This window comes from Macrobrachium nipponense, chromosome 11 (assembly GCF_015104395.2).
Source record: "Macrobrachium nipponense isolate FS-2020 chromosome 11, ASM1510439v2, whole genome shotgun sequence".
Lineage (NCBI taxonomy): Eukaryota > Metazoa > Arthropoda > Malacostraca > Decapoda > Palaemonidae > Macrobrachium > Macrobrachium nipponense.
In genome coordinates, this window is record NC_061087.1 from 58,774,153 (window position 1) to 58,788,743 (window position 14,591).

The window sequence follows — 14,591 nt, forward strand, 5'->3', positions numbered from 1 at the left end:
TTAACGAGGCAGCATGGCGCCGCCACGAGACAACCGGGAAACCGTATATGACCTATTAGAAGGAAAATACTGGTTCCCGGAAGACTAAAATACAGTAAAACATTACTTATGAGGCACTTAACTTAGCCGTTGCGATGGCAGAACGTTCCATGATGGATGGTGATAAAATCCCGTGAAATAGAACAAGCACAAGAAAATGCGTTCGAGCGCTGGCGCTAATAATTAAGGATGTCCGCTAGGGGCGCTGCTGTCCGTGGCGTCCTCTAGTAGTAGTAGTAGCGGCTGCATCGCCCGTTGGTATCAGCTCTCTCTTGTGGGGATTCTGATTGGAAGGTCTAATTGGTGAATGTCTCGTGGTAGTGTTCCCACTCGCCCCTATTACCATACCGACACTTCTTTTTAAGAGTGAGCGAGTCAGTTTACTGACATTTTCTTAATTTGTTTTTCTCTGGTAATTTTAGATTAATTTTACCTAGAAAGAATGATATTAAGGATCCTTTCATAGGCCGACACGAGCTGAGCCCAGAAATGCTTATAACTGCCTATCTTGACAGTTCAGATACCAAATGTATACCTTAAATAACATCCTACTTCAAATATACGTTACATTACCATCCTATCACTGTATTAAATTTTGAGATTATATTATTAGTATAATTTCAAAGTCATTATAAACATTTTACCATTACAAATATATATATATAGAGAGAGAGAGACCATTGAATGGCAACATCATATATCTGACCATCAGGAGTGAAATGATGAATTATTTCTGAGACAGAGAGAATAATAATGGAGAGAGAGAGAGAGAGAGAGAGAGAGAGAGAGAGAGAGAGAGAGAGAGAGAGAGAGAGAGAGAGAGAGAGAGAGAGCAATGATGATGATGATGATGACTGTAAAGACTGATCTGATTTTGGTAACCTTCCATTGTAAAGGGACCAAACTTCTATTGGTTGGTTGGTGGAAGTAGTTCTAGAATAAATTAGTATTTATTATTCAAAAGAAACAGCTGCGAGCAAAAAATTAAGGTTTTCAGTAAACAAACAGAACTGTTGTTTGGGATGGTAGAAGCCTTCCTTGATCAATCAATAAGCAATCAACAGAAATTCTATTGGTTGGTGGTGGAAGTAGTTCTAGAATAAATTAGTATTTATTATTCAAAAGAAACAGCTGCGAGCAAAAAATTAAGGTTTTCAGTAAACAAACAGAACTGTTGTTTGGGATGGTAGAAGCCTTCCTTGATCAATCAATAAGCAATCAACAGAAATAGTAGAGTTAGTGGACAAACACATAACTTAAGTTATAAAAGGATTGGGAGATAATGGAAGAGATAAAGAAATGAAGGAGGATAAGAGTAAAGGAGCTACGTATTAGAAAGATACCCTTACGAGACTTGGGGGCTGTTAGAGGTGGTTTGACAAGGGAAAAGAAGGATAGTTGGGCAAATAACAGTAGTCAGGGATTAAGTACTGAGTAAGATGAAGATAAAACAGATAAGAAAAAGAGCAAAGGTAAGAAGCCCAAGACAACAAATGTATGGTAATAATAAACAGATATGGGCCAATCAGTTAGGAGAACTCCTAGAGAAGAGATTGAAGAAATACTGCATGAGTAGGTGTGAATGTGAACTGCCATACGACACCCTAAAAGAAAGAATAATTAAACAGGTACATAGGATGAAAAGTAGTGTAGTGTTCAAAGAAGATCCGTAATCACTTTGCCGAAGCTAAAATGAAACCGGGAGAAGTATTACTATATGCGCAAATATTAGAAAAGTTAGCAAGAAAGAAGTTTGGAGATAAAAATATAAAGGAGGATAGAAATTAGTGAAAAAGTTTTTAGTAACCATCCCAGAAAAAGTGTGAAGAAACAAATATAAAATGAAAGGAAAGTAAGAGATGGGCAAGCAAAAGTATCAACTGGGATGATGTCTTGGAAAACTTTGGAGGATTTGGAGTACGATCAGGAGGAAAAAAGAGATAAGTGCAAGAGTAAATGTAACAGGATGTGATAAGACAGGTACAGATGCTGTGATACATGATCTGAAGGCAGTAAGGAGGTTACTGGAAAAATACCAGAAGCGTGAGTGATCCAGAGACACAAGTGGCCAAAATAGGAAGGGTAGAAATAATTGGAACAGGGGTGGAAGTAGATGTAGGGAAAGGTATTGAAATGTGAATGTGGGAAGACAGTATGCACTCTAATAGAAATGTAAGAGGACCCCCAGCAAAGGAGAAAACTTGTTTTAGATGTGGGAGAGTAAGACATGAAAAATCGACTTGTAGGCAGACAATGGGTACATGTTTTGGCTGTGGAGGAAACGGTCATTTGATAAAAGATTGTAAGAAAACAGATAACTTAAAATCTTTTGGTTGTGGTCAGATAGAGCGTAAAATAAGGGATTGCCAGAGTAATAGGAATATGGCCAACATAGCTAGATGTGGTAATTGTGGACGAAAGGGACATTTTGCTAGAATGTGTAAGAGCCCGGGAAATCATTGTAACAACTGTGGAACTGATGGGCAACCAACAGAATTGTGCAAGAGTAAGAATGTGAATCAGGAAAACTAGAAATGCCGGGGGTTTACTGTGGTGAATTCTCAGATGTTAAAAAGATGGAGGTGTTGAATGTTAGTGGGAACACTGGAGAGAAATGGAACCATTGTTTATGCATAGTATAGAATGCGGAGGAGTAGATTTGAAAGCGCTGGTGAATACAGGTTGTGAAGGGAATGTAGTGTATAGGAAAGTTTTTGACAGAATGAAGAAAGGATTATAAAGAAAAGGTGTTTGTAAAGGTTATGTTAAAGGTATTGGAGGTTCCGAGATAAAACTAGATGTTAAGTTCAGAGAATCAATAAGAATTGCTGGTATACAGATGGAGGAAGATGACTTTTATGTTGTTGATGGAACAAGCAAAAGGTATGATATGTTACTGGGCTGTAGTTTTTTGAAAAAGAATAGAATAAGAATATGTCGAGATAAGGAAATTATAGAAATCAGATTGGGGAAAGAAACTAGTGTAAAATTATATGTCCAGAAAAATGGTAAAATCAGTGGAAAAGTGATATTGGTAATAGAGATATATGCCACAGAGAATGTTAAGCTGCTGAAAGAAGAGGGTCAAATTGTTAGCGTGAAAATATGATGGAACGAGAATGTTGGCGTTTATGTAAACGAAGCTGGAATAATGTTGAAGGAGGCAATGATTGTTATAAAATAAGAAGACAAGCCCATGTATTTGATGGTATATTGGATATAAACAATCCAAAAGTTTGTGTACAGGATGGTGGTAATACCAGTCCATTAAGAAAAGATGGAGAGGATTGGGAAACTTTAAACAGCGTTACAGACTTGAGCGATAATGTGAATGTTGGGAGACCAAGGTGATGGTCACTAGTGAAAAGTTAAGAGGGATGGACTAGGGAAAAGTCAGAGGAAAAAGTGAAGCTGTGAGAAGCTAAGCAGGAAAGAAAAGCAAGAAGTATACAATATGTTGCGGGAAAGAAGAGGAGTTTTAAGTTGGGATGATGAAGATTTTGGAACAACGAAAATACCAGAGTTTAGAATCCAACAGACTGATGAAACTCCGATTTACCAGAGACCTAGACATTTCCCAGCCCCAGTAACATAAGAGATTGTGCAGCAGTGTGAGGAGCTTGAGAAAGTATGAGTGATAGAGTCAAGTAAGAGTGCATGGAATACCCGTATAGTACCGATAAGAAAACCAGACGGGAAATTGAGAATGTGTATAGATTATTGGAGAGTGAATGAGGTGACAGAAAAAGATAGGTTCCCCAAGTGTGTATGTCAGTGTGTGTGTGTGTGTGTACAGTATGAATGGAATGAAAGTTTTTACTAAAATGGATCTGGAAAGAGGGCACTACCAGATGCCGATTGCTGAAGATGCCCGGCCAATAACTGCATTTTCCACATCCAAGAAACACAACCAGTTTAGGAATCTAAGTTTTGGATTAGCCAATGCACCTCCAGCATTCCAGAGAGCAATGAATGTCGTACTGAGCGAGTTTCCTTGAGAGAATGTGGTGGTGTTTCTGGATGATATTTTGGTCGTAAGAAAGACGGTGAAAGAGCATAAAAGGTTGGTGAATGCTGTGTTGCACAAGTTAGAAGTGGGCGTGAAAGTGAAAATGGCGAAGTGTGAGTGTTTTGAAGAGGTAGAGCTTTAGGGGCGTACACTGAGTGTGTTGGGTTGAAGAGAGTCAGAAAGTTTGTGGGGAAGGTACAAAATTTTCCGCGACCAAGGACACCAGGCAAATCACATGCATTTTTAGGGTTGGTTGAGTTCGGTCATATCTAAGCTGTTGACGGAATGGACTGGATGTAAGAAGAGCACCGTGCTGAAGTGGGATGAAAGAATGATAAAAGCATTTGAAAAGTAAAAGATGTTGAGTTGGCGTATCCAGACTACAGTCCAGATGCAAGTAAGTTTGAAGTTTATACTGATGCTAGTGGTACGTCAATGGGTGGATGTCTGATGTAACAAGTGCCAAATTTGAGTGTTGGCTTATGTGTCCAAGGCCTTTAGTGTGGCAGAGAGAAAGTATTCCATGACTGGTGTGTAAAAGCTGTAAGACAATTCTTGTATGGGGTGAAATCTGTAGTAAGAATGGATCATCAGCTTCTGGTGTATTTGCAAAGAATGAAAGATGTGGATGGAAGGATTGCAAGAACACTAGAGGATTTGAGCAATTTTGATTTTGCTGTGGAATATGTATATCCGAGGGAAAAGATATGTCATTGCGGATATGATGTCCAGGTTGCCTGGGGAGCTAACTATAGAGAAAATAGGGTATATAAATCCTGATAATCCCCCAAAAGGACTAATAGTTGCCCATGAGTGTAAGGGAGGTGGAGATTCTTTGTTCGAAAGTATATGTCACACATTGAGAGATTTAGCAAGTGATGGATTGAAAGTGAGAGTGCCTACTAGTATACATGATCTCCAAAGGGAAGTGATAGATGAAGTCTGTAAGAGGCCTGGATGTTTGGAGTTGAAGAATGTCAGCTAGTATAAAAAGGAGTTGAAAATGATGATGTCTCCGGGAGTAGTTCCGTTCCAACAGGTGCTGATTGTGGTAAGTAAGAAGTATGAAGTGGTAGTGTATGTGCATTTTGGTGGTGACAAACCCATAGTGTACCATAAGGAAGGAATGAAAGAGGGTGATTGTGTGTTGCACTTACAGTGTTTGAGTGAGGTGCACTGTTACTGGGTTGTTGAGAGGAAGAATTATGAAAGGGAGAGCGTAGAGGTAAAAAAGCATTGGGGAAGCTGAACCTTCTGTACCATTAGTAGTAGATGACAAGGGGGAAGATGAAAAAGAAGTTTGTTTGATAAATGAGACTGAAATGTATCAGTGTGAACATGATAGAAGTGACAAAATGACAGTATGGGTTAGGATAAACCATGGTCAGTATTGTGGATTAGTTAATACAGGGGCACAGGTTTCCTTAGTAAACACACAAATTTTAAGGGATATAGAACAGATGAGATGGGTTATCAAAAGAAGAATTGTAAAAATCCCAATAAAATGGATAACAAGAAAGATTTCAGGATAGGCAGAGGTAAAGTTGAAAATTAAAGTTGGAAGATTGGAGGTAGAAGGTATGCTTGTGGTGTTAGAAATATATTCACTATTTATTTTTATTTTATTTTTCAGTGAAAGCAGACTGGAAAATAAAATGAAAATAATAAGCAAATATTTTAAATATTGTACAACATGCTTTTTCTTAAAAAAAACTTTACAGTAATATCACTTCAAATACATCTTACATTACCCTTGACAGAGAGAAGGAGAGAGAGAGAGAGAGAGAGAGATAGGGAAGGAGAGAGAGAGAGGAGATGAGGAGATGAGAGAGAGAGCGAGAGAGAGAGAGAGAGTGTCAAAATCAAAGTCAAATTCTTTATTCCATTAAAAATGGCTATTACATAATTTTACTCTTTCTTGAGTAACACAGGTCTATTCATAGTTTTATAAAGAGTTTTACATAATAAACAGTACTCATTATCACAGGACTTGCAACTAGTATACAGGTGGCAGATTGCAATACAATATCTCTGATATCAATAAAAACAGAAATGCAATAAAAATTTTCGACTCTATGCAACAGAAATGCAGTAAGAGAGAGAGAGAATTGTACACCTATTATGCTCAGTCCAGAGCCCAACCAAGAGTGAACTTAATAGATACATAACTACATTAAAAGTATGCTGTAAATCTTTTTTATAATAAAAATCAGTATCTATTTAGTCACATACACAATATGAAAAATACAGTAATTAGTGAATAAACAATATTATGAAAAAAAGTGAATTAGCGATAATTTTATAAGGTCTAATACTTCAATGCTATGAGAGAAAACAGCTTATGTATACAATACAAGGGTAACTTGATTAGTTGTCAAACGTTCTGTAAGACAGATTTATTTAATTTGTATACAACATTTTCTAGATATTTTGCCATTTGCATTAATATTAATATTCTGAAATGAGTAAATCACTGTTATAAGCCTTTTTGGGGGCATATATACTAAGAGTAACAGTTGTAAAAGGGTACTAATCTAACAAGGGTTTGGATTTTGGGACAATGGTTAAGGTGTATGTTGTTTATAATGATATTAAATTGTTTTAGTATGAAAATTTAAGGTATATTTTTGTTTGAACTATAAAATTAAGCAGTGAAATATAAAACAGACAGTTATAAGCATTTAGTTTATGGGTACTGAGTATTTGGCAGTTATAAGCATTTTTAGAGGGGATTTTTGCATTTCCGCAGCAGGTTTTGGAACCTAATACCACGTAAAAGTGGGGCAGCACTGTACTTTAAAAAAACTGTGATTTGTTCTTACACAATATATACAAATGCCTCTGTCCTTTACAGTAAGAAGAATCACTGGTTGGAGGGAGGATTCTGAGTGAGTTTCCTAAATTGACTGGAGTTCAGCATACCTGGGCTACTACTCCTGGTCGAAAGAGCGAGGAGTGCCTTGCCTCTGACAAATTGATCGTAGTATAAGAACTGTGAGATCAAGAGTCAGGCTTCTGGACCTTTTTGAATAAGTGAGGAATTGTAACTCATACAAAAAAAGGCTGGGAAGAATATTAAGAGTTGGAGGCATTAAGGCAAAGATCAGAGAAGGGTTAGCCTTATTGCCAGAGCCTCCTTCCTCCCCTCCCTAGAGGAAGGAGCAGGATTGCTTCTATGATTCTACCAAGAAACATAGAGAGGGAGTAAGAATAGGAGTAAGAATATGAGACAAATTAATTGTTTAATGGTTGCTGTATTGTTCTGGCATTCATCATAGTGGGCAGGTTCTGTAACCTAAGTAAAAGAATTAAGAAGCACGATCACGAAATTCCAAACAGTTGCCATGCAAGGTAGATACTTTAGCTATGTAATTATACTTGGCAAGTTCTTTACATGAAATTTATATTTTCTAGCAAGTGTTAATTTGTTCTTGGTATGTGTTCTCTTGCAATCATTACAGTAACTTTTCCCATGTATACCCCAGCTGGACTATTTACTTGCAGTAGTTAACAATTACTTAGGGTAAACAATTGCACTGAGTCCATCTTACTCGCGAAGACCCTTTTTCACTTGATATTTAATTGGTGAAACAGCAATGCAATTACATCTTTAAGCATACCATTCAAAAGACTGAAGTTTCATCAACATAATGTGATATATGAAAGCGCCATACTAACTAAAATAAGCATGTGAGGTCTTTGTAGAATATGTTTTCAAGGCAATTTTTAAACCCAATATGTCGTCTACTCGCATCCGGTACCTTCTGTGTCCGGTATCGAGACTGCGTCCTTCCCAGCCCTCCCAGCGCTCATTAGAACAATATTAGCATATATATGTAACGTTTATTGCTTTTACTCAAGATTGCAGTTGTAATCAGCACAATAAAACAACATTTTGTTGCCTATATTAGTGAAAGTATGAGATGTCTTATTCGCGGAGTCATGGTTTCAACTGAAATGCATTTTTACCTTGTAATCGGTGGTTTTATCCTTACTGCCATCACAACTGAGACTCCACAGTGCTTATTTGATTGTAATTATACACATTTTGTTCTTAATTCACTCCAAAATATACTTGACATACTTAGGTAAGTTTGCTCACAGCGAAGCCATGGCGGGAACAATTTTTGTCTTAATTGTACAGGGTGTCCATAAGTCCCTGTACCATTACAAGTATCTATTGCTCAAAAACCATATAACATAGAGTAATGCAGTTTTTAGTAGAATGAAGTGCTCTGAATGTAAACTTGAATGTAGAACATTCTACAAAAAACTGCATTACTCTATGTTATATGGTTTCTGAGCAATAAATACTTGCAATGGTATTGGGACTTTTTGTGCAATAAGAAAATTTTGTATTTTCTTATTGCACTTTTCACTGATTTAAGTCTATATTACTATTTTGCCTTTTTTATTTTTAATAATTGTACCTATGCCTGAAATAAATGTAAACTTTAATGTTTGCATGCTAGGAATGGCAAAATTTCATCGTTGCCAATTAAGTGGAGCTTCACAAATATGCCGATGCATTTACAAACTGTTTCTATGAATTTTAGTTATGTATATATACTCCAAATAGATACGCTAATATTATTTATTTCCATGGTTTTGTGTAAGTCTTAAACACAGTTTGGAGGGTAAACACATGCCAATTGGCAACACTGATAAAAAATAGGAAAGCACAAACAACAACATTCTAGCTACTGTTCACAGCATAACCGTTGATATTTGATTTGAGTCAGGAATCTAGTTACTTTTTCAACAACAAATATTTTCAAATTAATTATCATGAATACGTAATACATTTATGTAATTCATAACCTTACACTGATGCTTAACTACATATTTCAAAATTACCCAGCACACTCTTCTTCTTCTTCTTCCTCCCGAAAAATCACGACTTTCCTTGGACTAGAGAGCGAAAGTCGTCATCGTTTAAGATTGTTATGAAGAAAGTGTCTCAGCGTCTATGGGTACAAATGGTGTGCAGATCTAGCATATGAAATGAAGAGTTTATTAACCCTTAAATGCCGAAGCAGTATCTTAAAAATCATCTCCCGTATGCCGGCGGCGTTCGCGAGTGAATGCCGAAGCAATGTTTTTTTCAAAAAATCACAGCACGCTTAGTTTTCAAGATTAAGAGTTAATTTTTTGGTTCTTTTTTTTTGTCATTGCCTGATGTTTAGTATGTAATCATCAGAAATGAAAAAAATATCATTATCATATAGTATAAATACAGGCAGTGCCCCGGGTTTATTCGACGGGGGTTCCGTTCTTGAGACGCGTCGTAAGCCGAAAATCGTCGTAAGTCGGAATGACTCTTGGAAATATGTCTTAAACTAATAAAAAGTTATAAAAACCTTTACTTGTAATCCTTTGGTTACACTACATGTTTGTTTCCTGTAGTTTTATGTACAACCTGGAGTTATTTTCATAAAAGAATGCTGGTTCTTGAAGGTAAAAACTATTGTAATCCTCTGGTGACACTACATTCTTGAAGTTTTATGTACAACCTGGAGTGATTTTGCCAAATCTTGAGGGCTACAAGAACAGCTGATTACTATTTACGTATCATATAGACTAATTAAAAGTAAACGTATCTTTAATAGGCTTATATATTAGTATCAACAAAACATTTCCTGCCATGAGTCTGAGGCCGTTTAATGAAACGAACACTTCTCTGTCCTATCTGTTCAGAAAATAAACGTTACGTCAATCCCCGAGACCATTGTTGCCGCCAAGGTCTCTCTCTCTCGCTCTCTCTCTCTCTCTCTCTCTCTCTCTCTCTCTCTCTATCTCTCTTCTATCTCTCTCGCTCTACTCTCTCTCCCTCTCTCTCTCTCTCTGATCAAATTACACTGGAACCTTGACATACGATTGCCCTAATATACGAATGTTTTGAGATACAACAGAAAATGTGCGAAAATATAAGCTTTGATATACAAAACGAAAATATTTGAGATACGACTTTGCGATGAGTGTTAGTTGTATAGGCGACCGATAAATGGCGTTCAGTCTGTTTGTTTGTTGGTGCTGCATGTTAACACGTCGTTGTTTAGTTCGTTGTATTTGCGCCTATTTTTCGTGTTATTTTGTCTATTTTATTATTAACCATGGTCTCAAAGCTAAAGACAAAGCAGGTGATAAGAAAAAACCCAAGAAAATGATTTCGATGGAAGCAAAACATGAAATTATAGCAAAGCATGAACGTGGCGTTCGTATCGTCGATTTGGCAAACGAGTATGGTCGAAATCCTTCTACAATATCCACGATCATCAAGCAGAAGGAAGCTATAAAAACCTTCCAAAGGCATCACCATTATTTCTAAACTACGAACTGATTAAAAAAAATAAAATAAAAATTAGTTTAGCAATGTTATTTCATTTGTGTTTATTACGTAGTTATTAGTGTACATACGTAAATAAAAAGAGAACAAATCGTTCCCTGCCACCCTTCCCTACCTCCTCCCCCTGCTGGCCTCACGTCATCTTTCGTTGTGGTAAGTAAAATTCCTTTCTTTTTATTTAATTGATTTTATTAACATTTATTATCATTTATCACATTGCTATGTTATTTTATCATTATGTGTGTTATTACTCGTTTATTTGTGTATAAATTGTGTATATTATATGTAATTTAGCTGTGTTTAGGTGTGGTTTCATAGCGCTAGAACGGATTAATACATATTACATTATTTTTAATGGGAAAAATGCTTTGAGATACAAACTGTTTTGATATACGACGACGGTAACGGAACAAATTCGTATGTCAAGGTTCCAGTTACTGTATAATGTCTCTCTTTGGATACTTCGATTTTGCCAAATCTTGAGGGCTACAAGAACAGTTGATTACTATTTACGTATCATATAGACTAATTAAAGTAAACGTATCTTTAAATAGCTTATATTATTAGTATCAACAAAACATTTACTGGCATGAGTCAGAGGCCGTTTAATGAAACGAACACTTCTCTGTCCTTAACTCGGAGCGTCGGAAGACGCCTCTCTCTCTCTCTCTCTCTCTGATCAAATTACTGGATAATGTCTCTCTTTGGATACTTGAATTTGCGTTGTAATCTAACCAGAAACTTTGTTTTGTTATTATTACTGGAAACAAGCAATGATTTTTTCATTATTTAAGCTTTTGGACTGTTATATGTAAACTTTGCGCACCGCAAGCTAGTATGTATTCATTCGCTCGGAAACTAGTTCCACATATGAGGCGTCACTAAAAAACATAGAAAAATACGACATAAAAAGTGTCGAAAATCATCATAAACCTAAAATTTTTGTTAATAACTAACCAGAAACTTATTATTAATATACTGTGCTAAACTATAAAGGATTTTTTATCATAGTATGCGTTTTTAAAAGCGTCGTTAAACTCGGAGCGTCGGAAGCGTCAGCGTCGTAACCTCGGAACAAACGTCGTAACCCAGGACGGATTTTTCCATTGAATATTTAAGAAAAAGCGTCGTAACCTCGGAACGTCGTAAGCCGGAACCGTCGTAACCCGGGGACCGCCTGTATTGGGATATATGACAGCGCAAAAAAAAAATTTCTATATATTTGTATACAAATCGTGCTGTGAGTAAAACGGTTAAAGCTAACGTGTTCATTTTTTTCGTTGTATTGTACAGTAAATTGCGATCATTTTGGTATATAACACATCGTAAAACAATCAAGGCAACAGAGAAAATATTATCACAAAATGATGCATGAATTTGTAACGCGCGGACTTAAAAAAAAGCTGTTTTTCAAAATTCACACCATAAATCGAAGTATTGTGCTAGAGACTTCCCGTTTGTAGCAAAATGAAGGTAATTGATTGAATATTACTAGACTGTAAGTGTTGTAGCTTACAATTGCAGTTTTTGACCATTTCGGTCGAGTTAAAGTTGACCGAAGGACAAATTTTTTCTATTTATCGTTATTTATATGAAAATATTTCAAAACTGATAAAAGCTACAACCATAGGTTGTTTTTTGTTGTATTCTACATAAATTGCATACATTTTTCATATATAAAACTTTATGTAACGGCTAATTTAAAATGGTGCAAAACATTACGACAATCGGACGAAAAAATTTATGATTTTTTCGGAAGAGTTACCGCGCGGACGTATGGAAAATTTTTATTTCATAAATTCACCATAAATCAAAATATTGTGCTAGAGACTTCCAATTTTTTGCAAAATAAAGGTAAATGATAGAGTATTACTAGAATGTAATAGTTTTAGCTTACAATTGTGTTTTTTTACCATTTCGGTCGAATCAAAGTTGACCGAAGGTTGAAATTTTGGCACTTATCGTTATTTATATGAAAATATTTCAAAACTGAAAAAAGCTACAACCATGGGATGTTTTTAGTTGTATTCTACATGAAATTGCGCACATTTTCATATATAAAACTTTATGTAACGGCTAATTTAAAATGGTGCAAACATTACGACAATCGGACGAAAAAATTTATGATTTTTTTCGGAAGTTACCGCAGGCGGACGTAAGGAAAATGTTTTTTTTTTTTTCATAAATTCACCATAAATCGAAATATTGTGCTAGAGACTTCCAATTTGTTGCAAAATAAAGGTAAATGATTGAATATTACTAGAATGTAAGAGTTTTAGCTTACAATTGCGTTTTTCTACCATTTCGGTCAAGTCAAAGTTGACCAAAGGTTGGAATTTTGGCACTTATCGTTATTTATATGAAAATATTTCAAAACTGATAAAGCTACAACTATGGGTTGTTTTTAGTTGTATTCTACGTAAAATTGCACACATTTCCATATATAAAACTTTATGTAACGGCTAATTTAAAATGGTGCAAACATTACGACAATCGGAACGAAAAACTTTATGATTTTTTCGGAAATACTGCGCGGACGTAAGGAAAAAGTTTTTTCATAAATTCACCATAAATCAAAATATTGTGCTAGACTTCCAATTTGTTGCAAAATGAAGGTAAATGATTGAATATTACTAGAATATAAGAGTTTTAGCTTACAATTACGTTTTTTTACCATTTCGGTAGAGTCAAAGTTGACCGAAGGTTGAAATTTTGGCACTTATCGTTATTTATATGAAAATATTTCAAAACTGATAAAAGCTACAACCATGAGTTGTTTTTAGTTGTATTCTACATGAAATTGCACACATTTTCATATATAATACTCCATGTAACGGCTAATATAAAATGGTGCAAAAATTATGTCAAAGTGACGAAATAATTTCTGAGATGTGTCGCTGATACTTTTTAGTGCGAGAAGAAAGAAATTCACGCTTGCGGGCCTGGGTAACGATTGTAAACAAAACAGCGCCTTGATTCGTGAGCTCCCAGCATCCCCCAGGACCGTGATTCAAAAGTTTTTGCCTAGTAGGCCTATAACTATTTTTCCGCGAATTTTTAAAAAACTTTTTATATCGACGTCCAATCGGCACCCAACAGACAATTTATATCGTGACGTTTAATACGTCCAATCGGCGTTAAAGGGTTAACACAAGTGACTCTGCAAACATCGAGATGGCATCAATCTTCTACACGTAAGGTGTTTTAAGTGAAAATTTTAAAAGCATCATAGAGGGAAGTTTGCACTGCACATGGCTAGACTTTCATTAACCTGATTACAGTGGTCCCCCGTATTCGCGGGGGATGCGTACCAGACCCCCCCGTGAATAGTTAGAATCCGCAAATGTTGGAACCCCTATAAAAATGCTAAAAACAGCCTATTTTGTTAGTTAAAACTCAAGAAAAACCCACTAAAAATTTTCCCACATGGTTTTTTTAATAGTTTTATCACAAAAAGTGCATGTTATGATGAAATTCATCCAAAAAACCAGGAATTTGTGGATATTTATCATAGAAAAATACAGCGAATGCGCGAATTTTCCGTGAATAATGCAGGGAAACGTTCCCGAGAGAAATCCGCGAATGTGTGAGTCGCGAATCTGGAGAACGCGAATACGGGGGGTCCACTGTAATCTTAAATTATGACCATATATTGTACTTTGGGAGAAAACACTTACTTCAAGAGGAAAGTCGAGGTGTCGAGGTGCTGCTCCCACGACCTATGACTCATGACTGGTACCCGTCTCCAGTGTCAGGATGTGTTAAAGTACTTTTTCTGAAGGTGGGTTCGAACACAGTTAAGGTGGCCACAGCTAGTCCACTTGGTTGTTTACCCTATTACTTATACGTATTTAGACCAAGATTAACAAAGACTTAAACGGTGCTTTAGTGCAGCATGAATTCTTACTGGAATATGAACAGAAAAAAATGGATAGAAAGTGTACGTACAGTACACCAGATCTCAAACAGTACTCACCTGTATGCTGGTGGTTTAATTTCCTCATGCCTTGTACACTGAAAAGTAGGCGGCTCCTCTACTTTCTGTAAAAACCGCCTTACAAGATCAATATCTCGATTGCAATTGTCACAGATGGGGTCAATGGTAGCAGGAGGAGCATCAAAATGAATAAGAAAATAACTGCAAAATGTAACATACAATTAGACAAGTCTCAACTGCAGTGGCTTAATAGTGAAATA

At 36.1% G+C, this 14,591-nt stretch overlaps 2 protein-coding genes across 3 annotated transcripts in view; both read right to left on the reverse strand.

Moving 5' to 3' along the window:
• LOC135206192 (tigger transposable element-derived protein 1-like) overlaps positions 1–14,591 on the reverse strand; it is a 197,270-nt gene that overhangs the window by 118,352 nt on the left and 64,327 nt on the right. The window lies entirely within an intron of this gene.
• The window catches only part of LOC135206210 (small ribosomal subunit protein bS6m-like), a 64,123-nt gene that overhangs the window by 9,869 nt on the left and 39,663 nt on the right, over positions 1–14,591 (reverse strand). For both annotated transcript variants that reach the window (XM_064237561.1, XM_064237552.1), the window contains exon 3: positions 14,371–14,532. In XM_064237561.1, the coding sequence (XP_064093631.1) occupies positions 14,371–14,532 (162 nt within the window). The remainder of the gene's footprint in view (positions 1–14,370; positions 14,533–14,591) is intronic.